General features: G+C 43.9%; 1 protein-coding gene across 1 annotated transcript in view; it reads right to left on the bottom strand.

The window, feature by feature from the left end:
- WDR27 (WD repeat domain 27) overlaps positions 1-27,389 on the bottom strand; it is a 200,446-nt gene extending 173,057 nt beyond the window's left edge. Inside the window, exons 1-7 of the mRNA XM_034765184.1 lie at positions 27,194-27,389; positions 26,683-26,824; positions 16,426-16,550; positions 10,439-10,552; positions 7,852-7,903; positions 1,249-1,319; positions 138-252 (exon numbers count right to left, since the gene is read on the bottom strand). Of these exons, the coding sequence (XP_034621075.1) occupies positions 138-252; positions 1,249-1,319; positions 7,852-7,903; positions 10,439-10,552; positions 16,426-16,550; positions 26,683-26,824; positions 27,194-27,388 (814 nt within the window). The 5' untranslated portion in view covers position 27,389. The remainder of the gene's footprint in view (positions 1-137; positions 253-1,248; positions 1,320-7,851; positions 7,904-10,438; positions 10,553-16,425; positions 16,551-26,682; positions 26,825-27,193) is intronic.
- Between the last annotated feature and the right edge of the window lie 270 nt (positions 27,390-27,659).

Below are 27,659 nucleotides of genomic sequence, written 5' to 3'. Positions count from 1 at the left end.
TTGAATTCAGTGAGAACTGTACATGAAAATCTGATGGCAGAATTCAACTAATGGTGCTTATAAAGAGAATACATTCAGTAGCATACAATATGAATTAAAGCATAACATAGAAAAGTGTTCTAGAAACATCACAATACCTAATTGTTGTCTAGATTCTCCTGTTTTGCTGTAGAATTTATCTCGTTCTTTCTTTAAGTTTATATGTACCACACAACGGTACTGATGTCCACTGAGCAAACTGAAGATCCAAAGCTGAAGGAGGAGGACAGAATCAGTCACAGCATCAGCTTTTTGACACTGACGATAACACTCATTCACAGTGTGGAGTTAATAATTAGGCTGATAAAACACTAAATAACAAATTAATACCATTTACCCCTCACACTGGAGCATCTCATTGCTTAAACAGCATATTTTAGGAAATTTTAATATCACAAGTGCAGAATTTATAACACAAAGAGTCAATCACATGTATTCATGTTTTAACAATACCAAGGAAGATTTTCAAAGGCCAGAAGGCAGTAAGAAGCCTAACCCCCATTGACTTTCAATGGGAGTTAGGTGTCTAACTGCTGTTTGTACCTTTGAAAATCTCCCCCATCATCTTTTTGAAATGATTATAAATTGTTACAGAAACCTTTGGAAACTTGCATGCGATATCTCATTGGCTCATATATGTCCTTTATTGCTTACACTTTCTAGACACTACAACAGTCTAGCCTTTCATTTTCTCCACACTCCTCTAAACTGGTGCAGTGGGTGAATAAAGCATTTTATGGCTATAGCAAGATGTTTTTTAAAAAACAAACAATCTTAAAGATTGACTAAACTACAAATTACCACAGATCTCAATTTGCAAAGATTCCCAGCAAGACTCGCCCATATACTTCTAGCTTAGAGTTATGCTGACTGGCCAATAAATAAAAAAATTAATTGATTTTCACACCTCATTTTAAAACAAACTTGCAACTTCTCAGTCTGCATACACAGTATATTCTATTACCGATATGTGATTTTAAACAGCTTTAACAATGTATTTAGAAAAGTTTTTCCATTTAGTTTTAAAGCTCAGTTCTATGCTATCAGTAATCAAAATTAAGGTTTAGAGCAGTGAATTATGCTAATTAAAGTTGTCTTTGGAACAATTCCAAATACAGAGATTGTGACACTTCCTGATACACAAGATGTTCCTAAATGTTTTGATATTTTGACAGAAATTAATGTTTACAGCATTTGCTTGATTCTCACCTGCCCATCAGCACATCCTGTAATAATCTGTTTATTTTCTTCATCAATGAACAGACTTAGCAAAGGAAATGCTGTTAAAAAAAAAATGCAGTTATTTTTATAATACACATAAATCAGATTTTATATTTAAAAATATGGTGCCAATTCAGTCAATGGGCCATAAGCACATGCTAATGTGCCTTCTCAAATTGTGGTAAAAGAAAACAAAACAGCTCCTTTCATCATGTGTGTATCCTAATTAGAATAAAAATGAGCATAAATAGCATGGAAATGCCATGTATTGTGATTGTCCTAAGAAAATATTAACACAGCATTTATGTAAAAGCTATTACAGTATGCACACACAATGGGAAGATTCCCTTGTGCCATACATAACATCTCATGAATGACAAGAACAAGGTGCTCAGATATAATGGGGACTAGTATAACATAAAATACCTATATGTACTAAATGAGATGGCATTAATTCAAGCATGTCACTAATACTAACACAAATAAAATGTGCATATGCAATACCTTTAGTTAGGCAAGTTATATTTTACGCAAGTAGGCCAAAAATTTCTAACTTGGCACTAAATCTGTATTTTCAGGGATGCTGCAGTTCCCACCAACTTCAAATTTGCAAATTAAGGCCTAGTATTTACTGGCTAACATATCAACCCACAAAGGTGGACACTTATTTTTTTCTTAGTGTGAAGAGGAGGTTACTCACCCTGTGCAGTAACTGACGTTCTTCGAGATGAGTGTCCCTGTGGGTGCTCCACTCTAGGTGTTGGTGCATCCCTGCGCCTTCACTCGGAGACTTTTCGTAGCAGTATTCGTACTGGCCACACATGCGCAGAGTCTGCCCCCTGCAGTGAGTCTAGGATAATAGTGCGCATGCGTGGCCAATCTCCTCAGTTCCTTCTCTACAACGGAGGCTACCCCAACTCCGAAGTAGAGGGGAGGAGGGTGGGTAGTGGAGCACCCACAGGGACACTCATCTCGAAGAACGTCAGTTACTGCACAGGGTGAGTAACCTCCTCTTCTTCTTCGAGAGATGTCCCTGTGGGTGCTCCACTCTAGGTGACTTAAAAGCCGTGTAACTTAAGGAGGTAGGGACTTCGGATCTGATAGGAACGCCGTTGATAGTACAGCCCTGCCCAAACGTATATCAGATAGAGGGCCTTGAGTAAGGGCAGCCAGGGGAACTTTGCGTAAGAATGCTACAGAGGCAGCCATAGATCTAGTGGAGTGTGTTCTGATGCCGTCTGGAGGTGTAACTTTCTTCATCTGATAGCACAACCGGATGCACTGAGAAATCCAGTTCGAAAGTCTCTGGGTAGAAATAGGTGTACCTCTGGAACGCTCCGCGATGGAAACAAAAAGTCTGGAAGAATTTCTAAAAGGTTTGGTTCTATCCAAATAGAAGGACAAGGCCCTGCGTACATCTAGAGTATGCATTGAGGCTTCGAACGAGTTCGCATGTGGCTTCGGGAAAAAGGTTGGTAAGTGAATCGGCTCATTAATGTGGAACGAGGAGTGTACTTTAGGAAGAAAATTGGGGTGTAACCTGAGGGTAACCTTGTCTTTGAAAAATATCGTATATGGTGGGTCTGCCATAAGAGCTGCTATTTCTCCTGCCCGCCTGGCGGAGGTAATTGCCACTAAAAATGCTGTTTTCATCGAAAGGTGTAAAAGGGAACACGTGGCTAGGGGTTCAGATGGTTGTTGGGTTAGGCAAGAAAGAACTAGATGAAGGTCCCACGGGGTGGTGGGTGGTTTTATGTCTGGGTATAGGGTTTGGAGTCCCTTGAGGAAGCGCTTGGTGATAGGATGAGCAAATACGGAAGTACCCTCAATTTTGTCATGAAAAGTTGTAATAGCAGCTAAATGGACCCTGATGGAACTGGAAGAAAGGCCGGATTGCTTAAGGTCCAATAGGTAGTCAAGTATGAGCGGAAGAGGTGCTGACGTGGGACTAAGTTGTTTAGTTGAACACCAGTGTGTGAATCGTTTCCACTTACATAGATAGGTGGTGCGAGTAGATTGTGTTCTGCTATGCAGGAGCACTCTTTGAACTTGTTCAGAACAATCTAGTTCATTTTGGGAGAACCATGTAGGAACCATGCTTTGAGGTGGAGCATGGATAAGTTGGGGTGGAGAAAACGGCCGTGTTGTTGTGATAGGAGGTTCGGAATGAGAGGCAAGGGGATTGGTGGTCGAATGGACATTTTGGTGAGAAACGGAAACCAGGGCTGTCTGGGCCATGATGGGGCAATTAGGATCACTTTGGCTCCATCTGTTCGTATTTTTATCAGGACCCTGTTCAGAACCGGTATTGGGGGAAACGCATACAGTAAGTTTTGGTGCCATGGGATCATGAATGCGTCTCCCAGGGAATGTTTGCCTAGCCCTGCTCTGGAGCAAAAATTGGGACATTTCTTGTTTTTTGCAGTTGCAAAGAGGTCTATTACTGGGTAGCCCCAAATGCGGAATATGTCGCGAATGATGTGCCCGTTTAATTCCCATTCGTGATCCCACGGGAAACGTCTGCTTAGTTCGTCCGCTGTGGTATTCATCACTCCAGGAAGGTAGGCCGCTGATACACGGATGTTGTTCGCAATGCACCAGTTCCAGAGTTTCATAGCCTCTGTGCACAGGGACTGGGATCGAGCTCCCCCCTGCCTGTTCACGTAGAACATGCATGCAATATTGTCTGTCATTATGCGTACGTGTTGGTTCTTGATCAGTGGTAGGAACTGACGGCACGCATTGCGAATGGCTCGAAGTTCTAGGACATTTATATGGAGAGAGGTCTCGGTTGAAGACCAAAGCCCCTGGGCTGTGTGGTGAGACATGTGTGCACCCCATCCTGTCAGAGATGCATCGGTCGTCAGTATGAGGGATGGAGCCTGCTGAAGAAAGGGGACTCCAGAGCAGAGGTTGGAGTGAATTGTCCACCACTGTAGAGAATCTTTGACTCGGGCAGGTATGGAGAGAGTCTTGTTTAGAGGGTGCATATTCGGTCTGTACACCGTGGCCAACCATGCTTGGAAGCACCTCATATATAGACGTGCATTTTGAACGACGGAGGTGCACGAGGCCATGTGACCTAGTATTTGTAGGCAGTCCCGGACAGTCACCTGGGGACTGTTGCGAATCCTTGTGGCTAGTTGACTTATAGAATTGAAGTGAGCTGGTGGGAGAGATGCCAACCCCGTCCGGGAGTCGAGGTATGCCCCTATGAACTCCAGATGTTGGGTGGGGTATAATGTGGATTTGTTTTTGTTTACTTGCAGGCCTAAAGATAGGAAACAATCGATGGTAAGCCGTATGGATCGGAGAGCTTCGTCGAACGTTGAAGCTTTGAGGAGGCAATCGTCTAGGTAAGGAAATATTACGACCCCTTGTTTTCTGAGGTAGGCTGTAACTATGGCTAGGATCTTGGAAAAAACACGGGGGGCCGTGGACAGTCCGAAAGGGAGAACCCTGTATTGGAAATGTGTGGAGCCGAGAGTAAAGCGTAGGAATCGTCTGTGGGATGGGTGTATAGTCACATGAAAATAGGCATCCTGTAGGTCGAGGGCTGAAAGCCAGTCGCCCTGCTCCAGCGCTGGGATTATAGTGGTGAGAGTGACCATCTTGAACTTTTGCTTTTTGACAAATTTGTTGAGCCGCCTGAGGTCGAGGATTGGTCACCATCCCCCATTTTTCTTCTCTGTTAAGAAATAATGGGAGTAAAAACCCTTCCCTCTGTGTCGTTCTGGCACAGTTTCTACTGCTCCCAGTTGAAGGAGATGCTGCACTTCTTGGAAGAGTAGTTGCTCGTGAGATGGGTCCCTGAAGAGGGACGGGGAGGGTGGGTGGGTGGGAGGGAGGGAGAGGAAGGGGATGGCGTATCCAATTGTAACTACCTCTATGACCCATTTGTCGGATGTAATTTTCTGCCATTGATGAGAGAATGGTCGTAGGCGGTGTCCAAAGATAGGTGTGCCGGCTGAAGTGGGAACGCTGTTTTCTAAACCCTCGACCAATGCTTCAAATCTGCCTATTAGTTGGAGGGGGTTGCAGCGCCCCTGTAGAATTAGGACGACGACGCTGGAATCTTGGTCTTTGGCGTCGTTGTTGCTGTTGTTGTTCCTCTGGTCTATAGGAGTGTTGTGAAAATGTGGGGTAGCATGGTCAGTGATAAGGTTGATATCTATATTGTCGTATTCTGGTCGCAGGTGGCTGGAGGCCTAGGGACCGGAGGGTTGCTCTTGCGTCCTTCATCGAATGCAGCATGTCGTTTGTGGTGGAGGCAAAAAGTTTTTCCCCATCGAAGGGAAGATCTTCAATGGTGCTCTGGACCTCTCGAGGGAAGAAGGAGGAAGAGAGCCATGAACCTCGTCGCATGACCACTGCTGTGGCGGTCGACCTTGCTGCAGTGTTAGCTACATCGAGGGCCGCTTGGAGAGCGGTGCGTGATATGGTTTGTCCCTCGGAAACCAGAGCTGTGAATTGTTGTTTCTTCTGTTCTGGGATGTGATCAATAAAATCCATGAATTTATTATAGTTTTTGTGGTCATATTTTGCAAGGACTGCGGTATAATTAGCTATGCGAAATTGTAGCGTCGAGGATGCATATACTTTACGGCCGAAGAGGTCCAGGCGTTTACTGTCCTTGTTGGCTGGGGTGGAGCGGGCGTACTGTTGTTTGGCCCTCTGGTTTGCTGCGTCCACTACCAATGAGTTTGGCGCTGGATGGGTAAAAAGGAATTCAGAGCCCTTTGAAGGAATGAAGTACTTCCTGTCCGCTTGTTTACAGGTAGGTAGGCTAGTGGCTGGATTCTGCCAGATGGATTTAGCGGGTTCTAAAAGGGCTATGTTGATTGGTAATGCCACTCTAGAGGAAGAAGACGGCTGCAAAATGTCTGTTAGTTCATGTCGTTGTTCAGTGACTTCCTCTAAGTTAATTTTCAAGTCACCTGCAGCTCTTTTAAAGAGGTCTTGGAATTTGGCATAGTCATCCGACAGGGTTGGAGGAAGGGGAAGTAAGGCTTCCTCAAGCGTTACGTCGGACTCTGCTGGAATAGGAGCAGGACTCAGTTGCTCCTGGGAGTGTGATGGTGCTGCCTGGTATCTTATGTCACTGGCAGGTCCGTCACGAGGCAGTGCTAAACCGGTGTTGCGCCTGGTCGAAGTGCCGTAGCGCATGTGTTCTCGGGGGTACGATGCCCCTGGTGCCCAACATTGCCAAGGTGGTGGGTAGGGCATAGGTGTTGCCATCCAAGGGTTCACTCCCCATGGGGCAGGATACTGAGGACAGGCTAAGGTAGTTTTTTTGTAACCCCTGTTGATCTGGGTCTGGGAGTCTTGAGAAGGAGAAAAAACTGCCTGTGGATCAGTTTCCTCCTCACTGGAGGAAGGTTGTTCTGATTCTGAATCCAGCATTGGAGAAAAACAGGCATTTATCAGGGGAGACTGCAGAATAGGTGAGATCAATAGATCTGCTGTCTGAGTGAATTGAAAAGGTGAGGCTCCTGCATGAGGTGAAAGCTGCGGAGGAGGAAGTTGCCCTGAGGGAACATTCCTCTGAGCAGGGGTTTTTCCTTTGATCTCCCTGTCAGCCTGTGCTGCGATTGCCGGTGCGCCGTGGTAGGTGCCGGGGGGACAACATCAGCCCGCACAGGGTCAGGCAAGGCTGGGAATGTCGGCACCGTGTTCGTCTCGGTGCCGAATGGTGCCATAAACGAGGCAGGCAACTGAAAGCCTGAAGCCTCGGCACCGGAGCTTCGCCCCGCCGCCGCAGCCTGAGGCGGCTTTTGTGCGGTGCCTGAGGAGCCCGGCTCTTCAAAAGTGCTGAGGCGAGGAAACACAGGCCGGGAAATTGTTGACCTGCCTGAGGCACTTTTGTGCCTCACCAACTTCTTTGCTGGAGAGGGCTGCCCCTTTTTTGTAGCTTTCTTCAGTTTTTTTGAAGCAGGGGGGCTGTGGCGGACAGTAGAGCTGGAGTCGGCTCCTGGGTCTGAAACTGACCCGATAGACTTCTGCAGGAGGAGCAGTTTCAGTTTAAGCTCCCTGTCCTTTCGTGCCCTGGAACTGAGTTTGGTACAGTGGGCACATTTTTGGGGAATGTGTGTTTCCCCCAGGCATTTTATACAATGAGAGTGGCCATCAGAGAGCGGAATAGCATCCTTACACGTAGAGCAGTGCTTAAAGCCTGTGGAGCCAGGCATGGTAGAAGCAGCTGCGGCTGAGAGAAATTTTTTTTTTTTTTTTTAAACAGATAAAAGAACTAATGAGCTACACTAACAAGAACTGACAACAAACTAACTACTAGAACAGGTAATAGTAACAAAGTGAGGGATTTCCTAACGAGTCTGCTGAGCTCCGTCTCAGGCCGGGGACGGTAGAGAAGGAACTGAGAGAATTGGCCACGCATGCGCACTATTATCCTAGACTCACTGCGGGGGGCAGCCTCTGCGCATGTGTGGCCAGTACGAGTACGGCTACGAAAAGTCTCCGAGTGAAGGCGCAGGGACGCACCAACACCTAGAGTGGAGCACCCACAGGGACATCTCTCGAAGAAGAAAGGTGCTTTCCTTTCAAAGGCAGGCATACAAAGAAAGAAAACCATACCTGTTAACACTGCTGATTGGTATATTAGCGATCCAGTACAATAGTCCCAAACCTTTGGAAAAAACGTACATTAAAATGTAAATATTTAGATAATTATGAAAAATAAAATAAGAAAATTATATCTGAAGTAAAAAGTAAAACATTGCAAACTGATATAAACTATAAATCTACATCAAGTGATGAATCTAGAGAAATACAGACATTAAAAAAGGCAATGACTAGACAGGGTTCTGTTCAACATACTCCTTATGAGCTGAATTTGTTCACTACACAGTTTAAGCCTGGTAAAACGTGTGTATAGACAAATTTAACTAAATCATTTTAGAAACTAATTAAATTAGTGCTATCCTCTTGTGAGGACATATTTAAATGGGTTTAAGAATGCTTTATATCTTTTAACTTATGTCAGATCCTCATCCCCTTAAGCTAAATCAACATAGACATTCAAAATGATTTCGGAGTGGCCACACAAGGAACTTGCACCAGTTTAACCAGTTTCTAAAACAATTTAGTTAAAATCAGTACAACTTTTTGGTGCTGACAAAGCCTAAGCTAGCCATGCACAAATGCAAGTCACAAGCTTCCTTAAGAAATGACATAGCACGTTATGGTTAAAATTTTACTACAAAATGCAATTTTCAAAGTTTCCTAACTCAGCTAAATCAAAAAACAATTTTCACTAGACCACTCAGGGCATGTCTACACTGCAAAATTAAGTCGACTTAGTTAAGTCAAGTCAACACACAGCCACTACAGAAACTAAGTTGGTTGTGCATGTCTATGCTACGGTCCTTGTGTCGGTGGAGCACATCATAACTAGCACTGCTTTCACTGATGCAGAGAGCTACCTTGGGTAGCTATCCCACTGTTCTTCTACAGCCCATATTTCGTGCCTGTTTTCAAAAGCCTATCAAACCCACGCGTTCACCATCTCTACAGAAGCATGAATCCCATACAGTTCTTCACTACTGCAAACGCCACGCGCCTGATTCCAGTATTTCCAGAGCCGCTAGAGGAGTCACCATGCAGAATATGACAATTCCTTTCAAATAGCCCTGCTGGAAACCATGGAAAGAAACAATTCCTGGTTGCTGTTGACAGTCATGGAGCAGCTGAACACAGTGGAGTGTCAGTTCTTGTCCCAAGAAACAAGCACTGACTGGTAGGATCGCATCGTTATGGCGAACACTGGCTGCAGAACTTTGGGATGCACAAGGCCACTTTCCTGGAAAAGTGCAAGGAACTCGCCCCAGCCCTCTGGCGCAGTGACACTAAAATGAGAGCTCCACTGACAGCAGAGAAGCAATAATAAGTCAAAACAACAAAAATTTTCACTGAACAAAAAGTTTCAAAATAATTTTATTCAGAAATGTCCAAATGAAATGAAATGAAACATTTTGACATTCCTGCATTGAAACATTTTATTTCGGTGTGTTTAACTGACTTGGAACATTATGTTGACATTAAACTGCATCTTCCTCAGGTAACACAGTACCTCGTGGGACCTGTCTCATGCTCCAATTTTTCCCTATGGGTTGGACTCCCCAGCCAGACTACATTTCCCTATCACATAACTTGATCAAAGGGCAGACCACAGTATATCACGGAAGATGTAGTCTGGCCAAGGAACCTGCCCATAGGAGAGAATGGGGGTATGAAGCATCCAAACTAAAACTCCCATGAGGCACTGCAGCAGCATAGGAAGATGCAGTTTAATTTCACATTGGTCAACATCAAACTTTTCGGTTCAGTTAAACAAACTGAAATATTTCAATTAGGGTCAAACTGACCTGACGCAAAATATTTAATTTAGATTTTGCTGATGGAAAATTCTGATTTTGTGGAAACTGCATTTTTTCCTTCAAAAAATCATTTTGATGGAAATTCCCAACCAGTTCAACTAAGGAGCAGGGAATCAATGGGTATTTGTTTTATATCATCTTGATTAAAGATCAATGTTGATAAACGCTAAGTAATGCACATCAGAAAACATAATTCCAACTACACATACAAAATGACGGGTCTAAATTAGCTGTTTCCATTCAAGAAGGAGATCTTGGAGTCACTGTGGATAGTTCTCTGAAAACATCTGCTCAATTTGCCGTGGCAGTCAAAAAAGCTAACAGAATGTTAGGAACCATTAGGGAAAGTATCAATAATCAGACAGAAAATATAATGCCACACTATCAATACTTTGTGCATTTCAGGTTGTCCCATATCAAAAAAGATATATTAGAATTGGAAAAAGTATAGAGAAGGGAAATAAAGTTCCTGGAGGATAGGTCCATCCATGGATATTAGCCAAGATGGTCAGGTACTCAGTCCCATGCTCTAGACATCCCTAAACCTCTGACTGCCAGAAGTTGGGACTAGACCACAGTGGAAGGATCTCTAAATACATTGCCATGTTCTATTCATTCCTTCTGAAGCATCTAACACCAGCCACTGTTAGAAGACCGTATACTGGGCTAGATGGTCCACTGATCTGACCCAGTATGGCCATTCTTATATTAAATATTTAAAGGGGGAAATGCCCATTTTACTCCAATAGACTAAATGTGTTAAAAGTAGAGTATAATTTCCTTACCTTAAAGCTTCTGTCTTCAGAGACTGATATAAGCATATTTCTCTCCCAGGTGCAAAACTCCGCTGCAGTCACTGGAGCCAGATGGCCTTCCAACTCAGTTAATATAGCCTCATTCTGTGATTAGTTGAACAAGAAAGAAAAGTAGATCAAACTTAAAAATAAAAGTTTCATTTGTTCTGACTTAAGTAATTAAAACATACCACTACAAAAAGAATGTCAAACTGGGGCACATTTTACTATTTAACTTACACCTGTTTTCTTACTCCCAAATGTATTGTATCCCTGGCAAAAATCACTGTCTATTGTATTCCCTTCTCCAATCATAAAATATAAAAATGCTTTCACGTTCATCTATAAATTTCTCTGTTATCCTCAATGGATTTACACACCCTTATTATTTGTGCTAATGTTTTCCCCAGTAATGAGAATAAATCAACATGCCTGTATTTTTTTTCCTTCCTCCCGTTCCCCCTCCCAACTTCTTAAAGGCTGATACCACGCTATATTTTTCTTGGCACTAATTCTGCTCTCAAAATCATGTAATAATTGTTTACCATTTATTTCCAGTGTTAATCTAGGTCACAACAAAAAGTTATAGAGGCACTGCAACTCCATTAAGTTTTACTGAGTTCTATTTTGCACTTAAATAGGGGATTCAACCTCTGTTTTGTATGAAAAATTCAGTGTATCCTCTCCAAACTTACCACACTTACTCTTAGAGTACAAAATATTTTTTTCTGAGAGTTTACAAATAAATCTATTAAAACTATTTAAAAATGGGTCCTTTAAGACATGTAGCATCTGAGTCAGTCTTTTCTTTATCAAAAAAAAATATCTTAACAATTAAATAAAACAGACACAAACGTTCCATGTAGTTAAAATTAATTGAAATTGTGTGCATATTTGAAGTCAGGTTGTAATTAAACAAAATTATTTATGATTGGTGTACCTAACTGCTATGATTGAATAAGCTACATAGACTCAGGTCAATAGCTCAAGTAACTCTAAAAGAGGCCACTGTGACATAAAAAGTACCTCAACCAATCACCATCTCCTGTACAGCTAATTTGCATGTAACGATTATATTGGTTGTAGTATGAGGAAGACTGGGTATGTGTCAACAGTTCTTACTGCTAGGTTACATGGAATCTTTAAAGAGCAGTGATAGTTGGGCAGCATGCTAGCTTGATCATAAGTGTTTGAAAGGTTCCCATGGCACCATTGCCTCAACTCCGCTGTGCATTAAGGCAACACATCTGAGAGAACTGCAACAAGGCACCAGTCTCACTAATACAGCAAGCCATTAAGTCAACTGCAAATTAAGGGAAAGATTTACTAGTATGCTTTGGCTGCTTTGTGCTTCTCTGGTGACTAGCTGATCCACTCTAGTTACTTTGTGGTAATGGTGTATCCGCACTTGAAAATTCAAATTTGAAAAAATAATTTAAGACTGATGCTATATCCTCAGATCCTTAGAGATACTGCGTGGGAGCATTCATCTTTGTGTTTTTTGTTTAGTGTGTGTGTATAAAACTTTTAGTAATTAAAAAAATAAGGAAATTCCCAGATAAAAAGCTGTGTATTAAAAAGAAGTTATGATTGAGAATAAATATCAGTAACTGTGGAGTAAAAAACGTTATAGGGATGTTGTAATTATCTCAAAACTAAGCATTATAAGCCAAGTTAACCTGTGCTCGACTGTCGGGACTGATTGGACTGTAGTGAAGGAACCACGGGTAAATATATACGTTTATTTCCATTACAGTGATGGCACCCCCAACTTAGCAGGACACAGTTACTGACTCTGCATTAATTTACTCATACCAGAAGAGGTAGTGGTACAACAAAGAGGTAGAATTGTTATCTGCTTTTATTCTCCTGTAGAATCAGGCCGGGCAGGAAGGGGACATGCAGAGTAGTTTGTTGATGTACACAGCAATGTCCCTTGAATCCTCCTGAGAGAGTCTGATGAAACTTTCATGGAAGTACTCTGCAATCCTCTCCTGAAGGTTTCTAGGGATGGCAGCCTTATTTCTTCCTCCACAGTATGAAACTTTCTCATGCCAGTCTGCGATAACTTAGGCAGGCACCACTGCAGTAAACGGGCTAGTGGCATATAGGCCAGGTGTCTTTAGAATTGACGCCAACCCCACATCAATGGAGAATCTAAGACGACAATGGACACCTAGCAACCAGCAACTCAAAAGGAGATTGATTTCCACATCTCTCAGCAGTGAAATTGAGCAACAGCCCCAAACTTGAGAACAAAGGACTGGGGAGGTGGGAGGATAAGGGCTGACTGCTGGAAGGAGGGGGGCTCTCACCTGGGATCTGACCAAAGAGGTCAGACTGAGAAACAGACAGAGTTTGAACAATTGGGTTCACTACAGCATGGCTGGGTTCAGGAGTAACCAGAATGGACTTGGGCTATGCTTTAACCTTCAGTTCTCTATGCTAACCTAGAGGGCTTCCTATGCCGTGTTCCAGTTAACTAATAAACCCTACTGTTTTGGCAACACTGTTTGAATGTCACTACAAAGGCTTCAGGAGGTGCATTAATCCCTGAAGAGTGTGCAAGTCTCCAATAGGAGCCTATAACAGCTGGATTTGCTGAACAGAACTCATGGTGTGAAGCAGGAGTGCTGGAGTCCTAGAGGTGAGGCTGTATGGTCTATCCTGGAGGAAGAATGAGACCTCTTGGGAGTCTGGCAAACAGAAAGAGTTCCTCTTACAGACTGTTTCAAAGCTGGGGGTATAGCATCAATCCTGTGCATCCATGAAAGGGACACCAGCAGCAGCTGTCCTCTTTGTCCCCTTGTTATTCTCAGAAGTGAGATATCGACTAAAATCACCACCACATGTGGAAAACAGTATTCAGTGCCATTGCCCTATACAAACAGTTTCAGATAATTAAGCAAATCCTTACTCACTTCCCTTGCCCCTGGTGGGCCATGCTAACCATGGATGGTACTGTAAGTGTTGTTGTGCACAAACACTCTGAAGGACAAGTGTCAATAATCATGTCTTCTTTAAAACTTTAGGGGAGCAAGGGAAGGGCGTTCTGAATCTTAACTTTCACTTTCTGTTGTGACTACACTGACAAAGATACTTTAGCAGTTGTGTCATTGCACCCTTGAGGGGATCCCTCTCCGCACCTGCAGCATGTCTTACCCAGATAAGAAGGAGAAAGAAGAGGACTCAGGACAACATGTTCAGACAGATCCTGCAAGTCACTGCTGCACCAGATCATGAACAGAAGGCCTGGAGGATGAATATTGCAGACTGTATGGAGAAGGAAATAGACAGGAGAAAGGCCCAGGAGTCCCTGCAGGAAAAAGGAGGAGATGCACCAAGACATAATGGGGCTTTGCCAGCAGCAAACACAGATGCTGCAGACTCTTGTGGACCCACAGGTTCAACAAGCACAGGCTCATCTACCTTTGCAGTCCATGCAGAATTCCATTACAGTACTTCCACCACCCTCAACATTCCATATGGCATTAGGGGCCACATCCCTACCCCTACCACTCCACTCTGGGGGACAGTAAGGACAACCACAGCTTTGCATACACTGACCTGTGAGAGTCACAATTGGCTGTATGTGTAGCCAAAATGGACATGGATGTTCTTTTCCCCTTAATAAATTAATGGACCAGAACTTAAATTTTTTAATGTATTTGCTTTAAAATTGCACAGGGTTTTTTTTTTTTTTTTTTTTTTTGGAGGTTGTTTTGTTACTCAATAAAATTCTGTTTGGAAAATAATTTATCTTCATTAGTTCATAACATATGCTGCCAAGTGATACTGAAAACACTCACTTAGTTGTTATTGTACAGAGTGACAATTCACAGGAACAGGGATAAACAGTGTCATAATCAAATCATAAATGTACAGCAAGCACTACAAAATCAATAGGTGCATTGACAGTGTTATAGTCATAGATGTGTACCAAGCACCACACAATTCCTAACAGACCCCAAAACTGCAGAGCCAGGTAGAACACAGTCCACCACAACACACTACTGTGGCTCTCTGTCAAAGTGCTCTTTAAAGGAGACTCTGAATTTTATGGCTCCCTGTTGAGCTTTTCTAATAGCCCTTGTATCTGGTTGTTCAAGCTCAGTAGACAGCTACTCCACCTTTGCACACTTACTGAGGCTCCTTCCTCTGCATCCACCCCAGTGGCAATTTTTTCTCCTTTGCCTCACAGATATTATGCAGGACACAACAGGCAGCTATAATCACTGGGATTATTTTTCTCACTGACATCCAGTCTTGTGAGGAAACAATGTCATTGTCTTTTCAATCTACCAAAAGCACATTCAATTTTCATTCTGCACCTGCTGGGCTGGTAGTTGAATCTTTCCTTGATGCCGTTGAGGTGGCCAGTGTACAGATTCATGAGCCAGGGGAACAAAGGTTAGGCTGGGCCCCCAGGATCACTATTGGCATTTCAACATCACCAACGTTAATCCATCAGTCGGGGAAGAAAGTCCCTGCTTGTAACTAACAGTTCTGTGCTCTTAAAGAGGCAAGCATCATACACCTTCCCTGACCAGCCAACGTTGATGTTGGTGAAACATCCTCAGTGATCCACCAACACTTGCATAACCATAGAAAAGTAGCTCTTTCTGTTGATGCACTCTGGGGCAAGGTGGCCTGCTGCTAAAATAGGGATGCGTATGATGTCTATCACAGTTCAGGAACTCCATTGCTGAAAATCCATCCATTACATCCTGCATATTGCCAAGAGTCACAGTCCTGCACAGCAGGAGGCGATTAATGGTCCCACATACTTGCATGTCAACAGCCTGCACAATGGATTTTCCAACCCCAAAATGATTTCCCACTAACTGGTAGCGATCAAGCATTGCAAGCTTCCACAGTAAGATCGTCACTCGTATCTTCACTGTCAGTGCTGCTCTTATTCTGATGTCTCTGTACTGGAGACCTGGAGTGAGTGCGACACAGATCCAGGAATGTGGCCTTGGTCAGCCAAAAAGTTCTGAAGTCACTGCTCATCATCCCAAGCCTGCATTACAATGTGATCCCACCAGTCAATACTCGTTTCTCGGGCCCAGAAGCAGCGCTCCACTGTCTGCCGTTGCTCCATGAATGAATGCCACCCAACAACTTTGAATTTTCACCATTTCCCACAGCAGTCTGTCCTCCATGAAATCGTCCTGTTCCCGCTGATTTGTTTCTTCTTGCCACTCTGCAAATACTAGAGGATTGTGTGTCCAGTGCTTGCTATGCTCATGACAATAGTACAGAGCTGTGCAGATTCCATGCTTCTGTGAGAGATGGACAACAGCGAGGAGGGCCTGAAGGTTCATGGGATATTTTTAAAAAGGCACAAAAATTATGGGATATATGGGTGACATTATGGGATGGAGAAAGTTGCATGCTGGGAAGTTGACCCTTTGCTCCCAGTCATCCATACACGACTTGTTTCTGCTCCACCGAGCATTGCCAAAACTTCCCAAAAGACATTGCACTGGGTAGTGACAAGTTGCACACTGGGATACCTACCCACAATGCACAACACTGTGCATCAACAAAAGCATGCCTGGTGAGCACATGCATCCTCGACACAAGGAGCCTAATATGTAGGCACACGAGTAATGTACTAACTACGGCGGCTTTATGATGATTTCTTTTAAGTGCAACCTTAATTCTGAATTTCCTCAGTTTATAATGCTTAATTTGGGAATAGTTACAACATCCCTGTAATGTTTTCTACCTTTAAGTTACCGACACATATTCTGAACCTTAACATCATTTTAACATTGTCTTTTGTCTAGGATATATACTAATATCAAGCATTAGACCATGCCAATTGTCATCTACGAGCAGATGAACATTTTTGCTCAATAAGTATTAGGTTTTCTGAAAAACATGTTGCTTTTAATTAGTATGGTTTAATTTGAAAGTGAACATGTTTCTAGAATCTTTAACATCTATTTTCAAGAGAAAAGAAAACTCACCTTTGCATTTAACATATATATCCGATTTCCAGCACATACTGCCACAGCCTGGTCATCTGGACTAAATCGTACATAAAGCACCATTCCCAAAAGAGTTCCTATAACAATTCCTCGAGGCATTAACCCTATAGTAATTTTAAGAGATTAGTATTGTGTCATAAAAACAAAAATTCAAACACTTCAATATAGTATTAAATTTAAAGCATAACTATAAATTTAGTAACTGAATGGCTACTACAGGTCAATAGCCACTCAAAAGTTATGTGTTGAGCTTTTCATTTAAAACAGGACTTTATTCCCTTTATTTCACTCTTTCATCTCCAAATTTATAATTAACATTCAGGAGACAACTTCTAGGGAAGCTTCTGAATAAATTGTTTGCTCAATTTTATACTAAAAACATTTAAGTCATCCAGTTTTCAAATGTAGCCCAAAATAGCTTGCCATTTTTTGTTTTTTTATAACAGAATATTGGGGGATGGGGGTGGAATTAACTTGTGTATCTATAGCAGGAAGGTCTCATGACCAGCTTACCTAGTGGTCAGATCATCGCTTTACAGTTTCTGCTGCTCTAGTTGTCCGAGAGGGCACCAGCTATAGCCTCAATCACCCCCTTGTGCTGCCATTACTCCCCCAGAGCTTGGTTACTACAAGGGAGCCAGGTGGAAGGTGGCCCACGGTAGGGGAACCCAGTCCCACCCACTCCACCAGATCCCATGGCCCTAGGGTATATCAAAGTGCCCAGCTCCAGTTACTGAGCGACACCAAATGATGTTTCCCCTTGGGTCACTTCCTACCAGTCTGAACCTCCTCAGCTTGGGGCGTGATTACTGGTTTAGCAAAGACTCTCCTCAGTCTGTCTGGGTTCGGTCAATTTTTCTTAAGGCTTTCAACTCCCCAAGGAGAGGAGGGGGCACCCAAGTCCCTTTTGCTAGCACAGCCTTCACAAAGCTGTTGCCACTCCCTTCACAGCTCTCAGCATCAGCCTCGCTTCCTGGTTCCATATGCAGCTCACTCCCTACTTTCTCCTGGGCTACCAGTGCTCTTTTAAACTTTTCCTCCACTGGGAATACACCTTGCACCTGTTGAAGGGCAGGGACACCATAGCCCTTGAACACCTTCTGCACCCCAATCCCCTGCCCGGAGTCCCCTCCCACACCCAAACTCCCTCCTGGAGCCCACATCCCACATACCCCCAACTCCCTGCCCCAGCCTGGAGCCCGCTCGTGTATTCCAAACCCCTCATCCCCAGCCTCAGCCCGGAGCCCACACCCCTGGCTGGAGTCCTTACCCCCGCACCGGCCCCCTACCCTAGCCCTGAGCCCCCTCCCTCACCCAAACTCCCTCCCGAAGCCCACACCAGGGCCACCTGGGAGGAGGGGGGCAAGTGGAGTAATTTGCCCTGGGCCCCGCAGGGGCCCCCAGCCCCGCCTCCGCCTTCCCCCGGCACCTCAGTGTGCTGCGTCAGGAGTGGCCCTGAACAGCGCTGCAGCGGCGTGGCCTGAGCTCCTCCCACTGAGTCAGAGCCGCGTGGTAAGGGGGCGGGGCTGCGAGCTGTCCAGGGAGGAGGGCAGCCAGGGCTGCCCAGAGGATTCAAGGGGTCTTGGGTCTTCAGCGGCAGGGGGCCCCCGCCACCAAATTGCTGCCAAAGACCCGGCACTTTGGCGGCGGGTCCCGGGGTGGAAGGACCCCCCCCCCCCCGCCGCGGGTCTTCAGGGCACTTCTGCAGCGGGTCCCAGAGCGGAAGGACCCCCCGCCGCCGAACTGCCGCTGAAGACCCGGAGCGGAAGAAGCTCCAGGGGCCCAGGCCCCAGGAGAGTTTTCTGGGGCCCCCAGAGCAAGTGAAGGACCCCGCTCCAAGGGACCCGAAAAACTCTCATGGGGGCCCCTGCGGGGCCTGGGGCAAATTGCCCCACTTGCCCCCCCCCCCCCCCCCGGGGGGGCCCTGGGGGCGGGCCCTGGCCCCGGCGGGCTGAGGCTCCGAGAGAGGGGAGAGGCGGCGGTAACCCAAGAGCGGCCCTGGACAACGCTGGGGGGGGGGGGGTCAGGGGACGGGGGGTTGGATAGTGGGCGTTCCTGGAGTCTGTCAGGACTCGGCGGGGAAGTGGATAGGGGTCGGGGCAGTCAGGGGACAGGGGAGGTTGGTGGGGAGTGAGGTCCCAGGAGAGTGATTGGGGGGGCAGTGAGGGGACAAGGAGCAGGATGGGTCAGAGATTCTGAGGGGGGCAGTCGGGGGGTAGGAAGCAGGTGGGGGTCGGATGGGGGCAGGGCCAGGCTGTTTGGGGAGGCACAGCCTTCCCTACCCTAAAGCTCATTCAGCAGTTTGAGGCTTGCAGACAGCTATTTAACACAATGAGCCAAGCTGTTATCTTTTCCCTTAGGGCTATCATCCCTTTCACTTCTCAAATGCCAAATTATAGTCTATGTTTAATTTCAGTGCCATAGGGAGATTCATGTCAGAGGAGGGTAGTTTCATTTAAAATTAACCACTTTAGATTAACAGTGATAGAGCCAAGAGAGCCGTGGGGGAGGGATCACATGAGAAGAGCAATATCATACACCAACTACCTCCTTCCCAACCCTACCAAGGGAGACCCCCCTCCCCTGCATTTCCCAAGGCTCCAGAGGGGTTAATTCAGTGGTTCTCAAACTTTTGTACTGGTGACCCCTTTCACATAGCAAACCTCTGAGTGAGACCCCCCCCTTATAAATTAAAAACACTTTTTTATATATTTAACACTATTATAAATGCTGGAGGCAAAGCAGGGTTTGAGGTGGAGGCTGACAGCTCGCGACCCCCAGTAATAACCTCGTGACCCCCTGAGGGGTCCCAACACCCAGTTTGAGAACCCCTGGGTTAATTTAATTTTAGCACCCTGTGTCCATTCACATGCATGTGCTATTTTGAGCATTTCAGTTTTCACAACATAGGCTCATCCCAGATTCTGAAACAAGCTCAAATGCTCAGTTCGTGGAGTATGTTCATAAGCTATACTAAAGACAAACCCACAGTAACTATCTCCAGTTTGTGAGGGAACCCATGGAGCCAGTCTCTAGGAAACAGATAAATTCATGGAGGTTAAGTCCATTAATGGCTATTAGCCAGGATGGCTAAGGAATGGTGTCCCTGGCCTCTGTTTGTCAGAGGGTGGAGATGGATGGCAGGAGAGAGATCACTTGATCATTACCTGGTAGGTTCACTCCCTCTGGGGTACTTGGCATTGGCCACTGTCGGTAGACAGGATACTGGGCTGGATGGACCTTTGGTCTGACCCAGTATGGCCATTCTTATGTTCTAACCTAAATGAACCCAAGGTTATGGAGACAGATCTGAGTCAAGGAAGCCAGCAGAGTATCAGAAACCTGGAAAAATCTCTGACTGGATGGGATCAGGCGTTTGGTTACAAGCTGAGGTGGTTCAAAAGTTTTGGATTTTTTTTAAGCAGAATTTTTTGATTGTTTCTTTAAACAATCAAACACAGCAAGCAGCAAATATTTGGCCACGCACTTCTGAAACCCCAAACCATATTCAGGTTTTGGCAGACTAATTTCAGCTTTTCAATTAAAAAAACAACAAATTTTGAAGGAAAGCAGACATTGTCCATGATTTTTTCTGCTTTTTAAAAACCCCTAGTTTTCGATCCAAAAAAAAAAAAAAAAGTTTTGATGGAAAATATTTGTCCAACCCCTTTAATGAGCTTTAATGCCTTTTAGCACTAGCTGAGGCTGAGAACCAGTGATACCTTGTAAAGGTGACTTGAAAAGAAGCTCTCTCAAAACTGGGTTTGTGCCGAGATGCAGAAAGGAGGAGGTCTGGGGTGCAGGTCCTGGGCTGGGGATTAGGGTGCAGGCGGGCTGCAGGGTGCAGACTCTGGGATAGAGTTTGGGTGTTGGGTGCAGGTTCCGGGCTGAGGCAGGGGGTGGGTGTGCAGGAGGGGGTGAGGGGTGCAGGCTCTTGGATGGAGTTTGGGGGTGGGAGGCGGTGCAAAGGGAGGGGGTGCAGGCTTTGGGAGGGAGTTTGAGGGCAGGAGGGGGTGTGTGGGAAGGGGGAGGGAGTTTGGGGATAGGAGGGGATGCAGGGGTGAGGTCTGAGGATGAGGGGTTCATGATGCAGGAGGGGGCTCAGGGATGGAACAGAGGATTAGGGTGTGGGTGGGATGAGGGCTGGGGCTGAGGGGTTTGGGGCATTGGGGAGGCTCAGAGCTAGGGTGGAAGGGCAGGGTAAGGGCAGCCTGTCTTCCCATTAGTGGATGGGCGACGCTAGGACCCAGGGGCAGCAGACAACAGTTGCTGCTGGCTCTGGCAGCACAAGCAGGCGGACCTGATTATCTTCATCCGAGAATATTAAAGGAACTGGCACGAGAAATTGCAAATCCGTTAGCGATAATTTTTAATGAATCGGTAAACTCGGGGGGTGGTACCGTTTGCCTGGAGAATAGCTAATGTGGTTCCTATTTTCAAGAAGAGGGGGAAAAAGTGACCCAGGTAACTACAGGCCTGTTAGTTTAACATCTGTAATATGCAAGGTCTTGGAAAAAATTTTGAAGGAGAAAGTAGTTAAGGACCTTGAGGTCAATGGCAATTGGGACAAATTACAACATGGTTTTACAAAAGGTAGATCGTGCCAAACCAACCTGATCTCCTTCTTTGAGAAAGTAACAGATTTTTTAGATAAAGGAAATGTGGTGGATCTAATATACCTCAATTTCAGCAAAGCGTTTGATACGGTACCGCATGAGGAATTATTGGTTAAATTGGAAAAGATGGGGATCGATATGAAAATCCAGAGGTGGATAAAGAACTGTTAAAGGGGAGACTGGAGCGGGTCGTACTGAAAGGTGAACTGTCAGGTTGGAGGGAGGTTACCAGTGGAGTTCCTCAAGGTTCGGTTTTGGGTCCGATTTTATTTAATCTATTTATTACTGACCTCGGAACCGAATGTAGGAGTGGGCTGATAAAGTTTGCGGATGACACAAAGTTGGGAGGTATTGCCAATTCGGAGAAGGATCGGGATATCCTGCAGGGAGATTTGGATGACCTTGTAAACTGAAGTAATAGTAATAGGATGAAATTTAATAGTGAGAAGTGTAAGGTTATGCATTTAGGGATGACTAACAAGAATTTTAGTTATAAGCTGGGGACGCATCAGTTGGAAGTAACGGAAGAGGAGAAGGACCTCGGAGTCCTGGTTGACTTCGACATAAACGCCTAGTGTAGACCAGGCCTTAGTGTCCTGTTCAGTCAGTCAATTTCTCTTAGGGCTTTCAACTCCCAAAGAGACAGTGAGGAACACAAGTCCCTGCTGCTAGCACAGCTTTCACAACGCTGTTGCCATTACCTGCACAGCTCTCAGTATCAGCCTTGCTTGGTGCTAGTGCCAATGCTGGCTCCAGCCTCACCTCCCCTTCTCTCGGGCTACCAGTGTCCTTTTAAACTGTGCCTCCACTGGGAGCATGCCTTGCACATGTTGAGAGGTGGGATTTCCCTAATCCAGTATTGCTCTACTCCCTACCCTGGTTAAGGTTATTTATTCTGATTTCTTCTATACCAAGCAATTTTCCCCCCACTTAGTCCACTGCTGCTGCTAGGAGCTGAGAAATGGTGGGGAAGAAAGGGAGGGGGAGGTTACCAACAAAGTAAAGTACTAATAAGTAGAGGTCCATTACTGAGACAGTTTTTGTATGATGAACTTGCCATGGTTAATTTTGGGGCGGGGGGAGAGATTTGTCAGACTAAGAATCCCATTGTCTACCCTTATGCAGTTGGTGGGTATCTGGTAAGAGAAAACAAGCAAGAACTAAAGTGCAGGGGACAATTTGGGAGAAAAACAAAAAATAACAGGATCTGCTGAGGGGTGGGGGGAGACCAGCAGGTGTAGAGGAAATAGGAAATCTGGGCAATAGGGAACCCTGCTCCCAAGCCCTTTATGGATCCAGGATCCCTGGCTCCACACACTGCTACACACCAGTTTCCCAATTCTACAGCCTTTCCCATACTTCTCACAACCCAATGTCCCTCCTTCATGTCAATGCTCCAAGTCTCTGCCCCTCTCCTGTTCCCTAGTGAGCTTGATCACAAAGCAAATGATTATGAATATGTTTTACATTTATAAAATAAATCTTCACAATATAAATGTTTACAAATGCAACAGGGAGTAGAGATCAAGAGAGACTAACAAGCAAAGTAGGAAAGGATATATATATATTCTCATGCTTCAGGACATAAAGCCAACCCTTAACTACTGGAGGATTAAAAGGAAACTTTCTCTAGTGGCTTTGTGATGTGGCAATCTGTCCCTTAAAAGTAGTAACATTTAGTGGACTGCCCCCCCACCAAGTGACCCTTTCAGAGTTTGAAATGTCTAGTATAAGGACCTAAAGGGAATGTGGATAGCGAGGAAGTGGTATGGGGAAATAAGTGATGCTTGGGAGAAAATCCCATCACTATCTTCAAGGGTTTGGGGCCAGGAGCCCTGTAGGGAGGGTGGGGTAAGGCTCCTCTCACATCTGACCAATCAGGAATGAGCTGGACAATGGGGATTAGCATGTATGCTGCTTATTCCCATCTAACTGGGCAGTAACCAGCAGGGGAAGGGTGTGAAATCCTCTGGACTAAGTAGGGTCATCTGAGGAAGAAGCTGGGTATGGCTCTACAGCATGTTAAAGGACACCCTGCTCCAGGAGGAAAATGAGAGACTCCTGACTTAAGGAAGGAGGTAATAACAGCCTGAATTACCCAGCTCCAGGAAGAGGGCTGGGATTCTTGACTTAAGAGACAGTGACTAATGAAAAGTACACACAGTTCCAGGAGGAGAGCCAGGACATCCAGCTCAAGGAAGGAGGCAATAACTTCCTGGGTTGCCCAGGCTCCAGGGAAGCAGTCCATAAGAGGAACAGCAAACTGTAGGTTGAACCCAGGAAGGGTGAAAGACTTTGTTTATAGCAACATGGGTCTATCATTGAAGGGATTATTTATTTTGGGACTTTGAGTACCCCAGAAGGGCAATGAACTTTTAAGTGATCTAGCCAGAGGGCTAAGCCATTGAAGGCCCAGAGGCGGCCACTAGGAGGTAGTAACCAAGGGGAAGGCCCAGCAACCCCACACCCAACCCCAAAAGTCTGTTTGCTGGTGAGTCACTTCTGGACAAGTGGGGCATGCTGTGAGGTAAGACCCACAATAGGCAGGTTCTCTCATAACTGCCTATTGCAGGGTTCCTTGTATCTTCCTCTGAAGTTGATGGTACAGTACTGGATACTGTTAGAGACAGGATACTGGAATAGATTCCAAGGCCAGAAAGGACCACTGATCATCTAGAATGACCTTCTCTATAACAGACCATAAAAATTCCCCAAAATAATTCCTAGATCATAACTTTTAGAAAAACATCCCATCTTGATTTAAAAAGATGGATAATTGGTAAATTATTCCAATGGTTAATTACTCTCACTGTTAAAAATGCATGCCTTATGTCCAGTCTGAATTTGTCTAGCTTCAACTTCTAGTCATTGGATGGTGTTATTCCTCTCTGTTAGATTGAAGAGCCCATTATTAAAGATTTGTTTCCCCATGTAGGTATTTATAAGACTAATCAAGTCACTCTTTAACCTTCTCTTTGTTCAGATAAATAGATTCAGCTCTTTGAGTCGGACTCTATAAAGCATGTTTTCCAATCCTTTGCTCATTCTTTGGCTCTTCTCTGAACCCTCTCCAAATTAACACCATCCTTTTTAATTGCAGGCACCAAAACTGGATACAGTCTTCCAGCAGCAGTTATACCATTGCCAAACACAGAGATAAAATAACCTCTTCTACTCCTACTCAAGATTCCCCTGTTTATGCATCCCAGCATTGCATTAGCTCTTTTGGCCATAGCATCTTACTGGGGCTCATGTTCAGCTGATTATCCATCATGACCCCCAAATGTTTTTCACAGTCACTGCTTCCTAGGACAGAATGCTCCATCCTGAAAGTATAGCCTAGATTTTTTGTTTTTAGATATATACATTTAGCCATATTCAAAACACATATTGTTTGCTTGAGCCCAGTTTATCAAACAATCCCAATCCCTCTGAATCAGTGACCGGTTCTCTTCATTATTTCCCACTCCTTCAATTTTATGTGATTATGTTTTCTTCCAGGTCATTGATAAAAATATTAAAAAGTACAGAACTGATCCCTGTGGGACTCCACTGGAAACACCTGCTATGACAATTCCCCATTTACGATTACACTGTGAGACCAATCAGTTAGCTAGGTTTTAATCCATTTAATGTATGCCATGTTCGTTTTATATCATTTTAGCTTTTAATCAAACTGTTGAGGGGTACTAAATCATATACCTTACAGAAACTTAAGTTACGTTACGTCAACCCTATTATCTTTAACAACCAGACCTGTAGTCTCTAAAAAAGGATATCAAGTTAGTTTGACAGCTGCTGTTTTCCATTAATGCAAATCAATACGTGTTTATTATATTATCCTCCTTTAATTCTTTATTAATCAAGTCCTGTATCAGTTGCTCTATTATCTTGCCTGGGGTCAATATCAGGCAAACAGGCCTATAATTACCTATTTTTTAAAATTGGCACATTAGTTTTCTTTTAGTCTTCTGGAACTTCCTCAGTGTTCCAAGACTTAATAGAAATCAATGTTAATGGCCCAAGTTCTTTTAAAACTCTTGGATGCAAGTTATCTGGACTTTCTGCTATAAAAAAAAAAAAAGTCTAAACATTAATAGCTGTTATTTAACATCTTCTAGAGATACTAGTGGAATGAAAAGAGTTTTAGCATCACCATATGATGAGACTATGACATCTACTTTTTCCTCCCCAAATACAGAACAGAATATTTATTGAACACGTCTGCTTTTTCTGCATTATTATTAATAATTCTGCCATTTCTATCTAGTAATGAATCAATACCATTGTCAGGATTATTTTTCCTAAATACATTTTTAAAATTCCTTTTTATGGTCCTTAATTTTGCTGGCTATAGAGGTCTCCTTGTGTTCTTTTGTTTCCCTTAGCAATTTGCTACAATTCCTAACTTCAGATTTATATACTGTGCTATCAACTTTCCCTTTCTTTCAGTTATTACTTTTTATTTCATATAGTTGCATTCACTTACTCTCTGTATCAGATTAAAAATATCAATCATTATGGCCTTTTTCCTTGATTGTAGGATTGTGGCATTTGGGGCAGCCAGTAAGGGGTTCTTAAATGACTCAATTATCATTCACACACACACCTACACCCCTACCTGGTCTGGACTTTATTTTGCATGCACATTATAAATGTGATCAAGTCATGATCACTTGTACCTAAGCTACCAATATTTTTTTATTTCTATGATCAGTTCCTCTTTATCTGTTAGGAGGAGGTCTAATAAAGAATTCCCCCATGTTGGTTGCAACACTTTTTGAGTTAGAACAATTGTCATCTATAATGTTTAGAACATCCAAGGATGTTTAGTACTGGCAGCATGAGACCTCCAGCATACGTCACTCAAATTGACGTTCCCCCATGATCACACAACTTTCTCCCCCCGTTACACATTACAGATAAGTGCATAAGGAGGCAATTATCCTGTTCCCTATTGTGATTTGGTGATCCGTAGCAAACACCAACTAATAGTCCATCTTGTGCTTTATCTGTTAGGACACTGATCCATAAGCATTCAAGATAATTTTCTTCCAAGTTACAAGTAATTCATACAGGTAATGCCATTTTTGACAGAGTGCCATCCTCCCTCCCATTTGCCAACTTGGTCCTTCCTAAATAGGTTCTAACCATTTTTGTTAAACATGCCATGAGCATGAATCATCCCATTAGGTTTCAGTAACACCAACTAGATTGAAATTATGCTCATAAATGAGCAATTCCAATTCCTCTTGTTCATTACACAGGCTCCCAGCATTGGTTTGGATTCAGTTCAGACTATAGGCAATTCAAGAATTTATTCTCTTCATGTCCTTTGGTTCCTTGATTAATTTTGTTCTCAACATCTCAGTGTTATGCTGAGTACTCGTATCTTCCCTCTTTCTACCCTTTCCTTTAGCTATTAATTTAACGTCCTCTTGAGTATTCTAGCGAACTTCTCCCTCAGGAAAGTCTGCTGATCTGATCCATGGTAATTCCTATGAGACTAATCAAAGAATAAGGTACTACGCATCATGATGAAGGGTGGCAGAGTCTAGCCTTAAGAAGTCAAATTTACCACTTGCTACTCAAAAGTAACTTTTCTATAAAAACGCCTTACCTTGAAGTGCTTTCTTTGAGCACTCATCCAGGTTCCATACTATCACATAGTCACAAGAAGCAGAGCAGACAAGAAGTGGATTGATTTTACTTCCAAACGCCAGTGCCGTGATTGAATGGTGGTGTCCTACCAAGTGCAATGGCTGGCAAATATAACATTTTTTTATGTCCATAGATCATTTCCAATGATGAAGACGACATAGCAAATAAGAGGGAAAAAAATATAGCTAACACTTATCTGAATAACTAGCAATGCTCAATTATTCATCCAAACTGAATTTTCTTTAATGATTAAAATCCATTCACTGAACTGCATTATGGCTTACTGCCTGCTTGCCAAAACAACAAGTAATTGTCCACATTCCAGATATAAAATGTGGAGTCTAGTAAGGACAATAGCCTACACTGCAAAAAATGATGTACCAAACCCAACGTTTTTCTGTTTTCCATCCATTTAAGTGCTCTTTAGAATATTACACTGAAAATCTAAACACACAAGTTTTGGTTTTTACCTGATGATGAGCAGAGCTATCGCCAGTATTCCAGATACATAGCTCATTTCCATTCAAAGGAAAAGCACAGTAATGTAGATTACAAGCAAGTTGAACATGAGACTCTGGCACTTTGGATCTAAACACTTGTTTCTCAAGAACTATGTCATGGCTACATCCTTCTTCAGTAAAACAAAGGTCCACTGGGCTTTCCATAATACATCTGAAATAAACATCACATTAGAATATCACTAAGTTCTCATTAAGATTTTTTTGTTTTTTTCCATTTTGCCATCTTCCAAATCATCCAGTATAGAATACTCCCAGAGACAGATTATTGGACATTGTGCCTAGTTCTGAAAGTGCCAAATACCCTGAACAATTGGAGATAAAGAGTACCTCAGTTTTACAAAGGCTTTCTGCATCTTGCAGGATTGTGCCCAGTGATGTCTTGTAGAGGAATGACAATATTACAAGAACAATTCCA

This window comes from Trachemys scripta, chromosome 3 (genome assembly GCF_013100865.1).
Source record: "Trachemys scripta elegans isolate TJP31775 chromosome 3, CAS_Tse_1.0, whole genome shotgun sequence".
NCBI lineage: Eukaryota > Metazoa > Chordata > Testudines > Emydidae > Trachemys > Trachemys scripta.
Note: the sequence above shows the minus strand (reverse complement) of the source record. Positions and strands in the feature narration are given on the sequence as shown.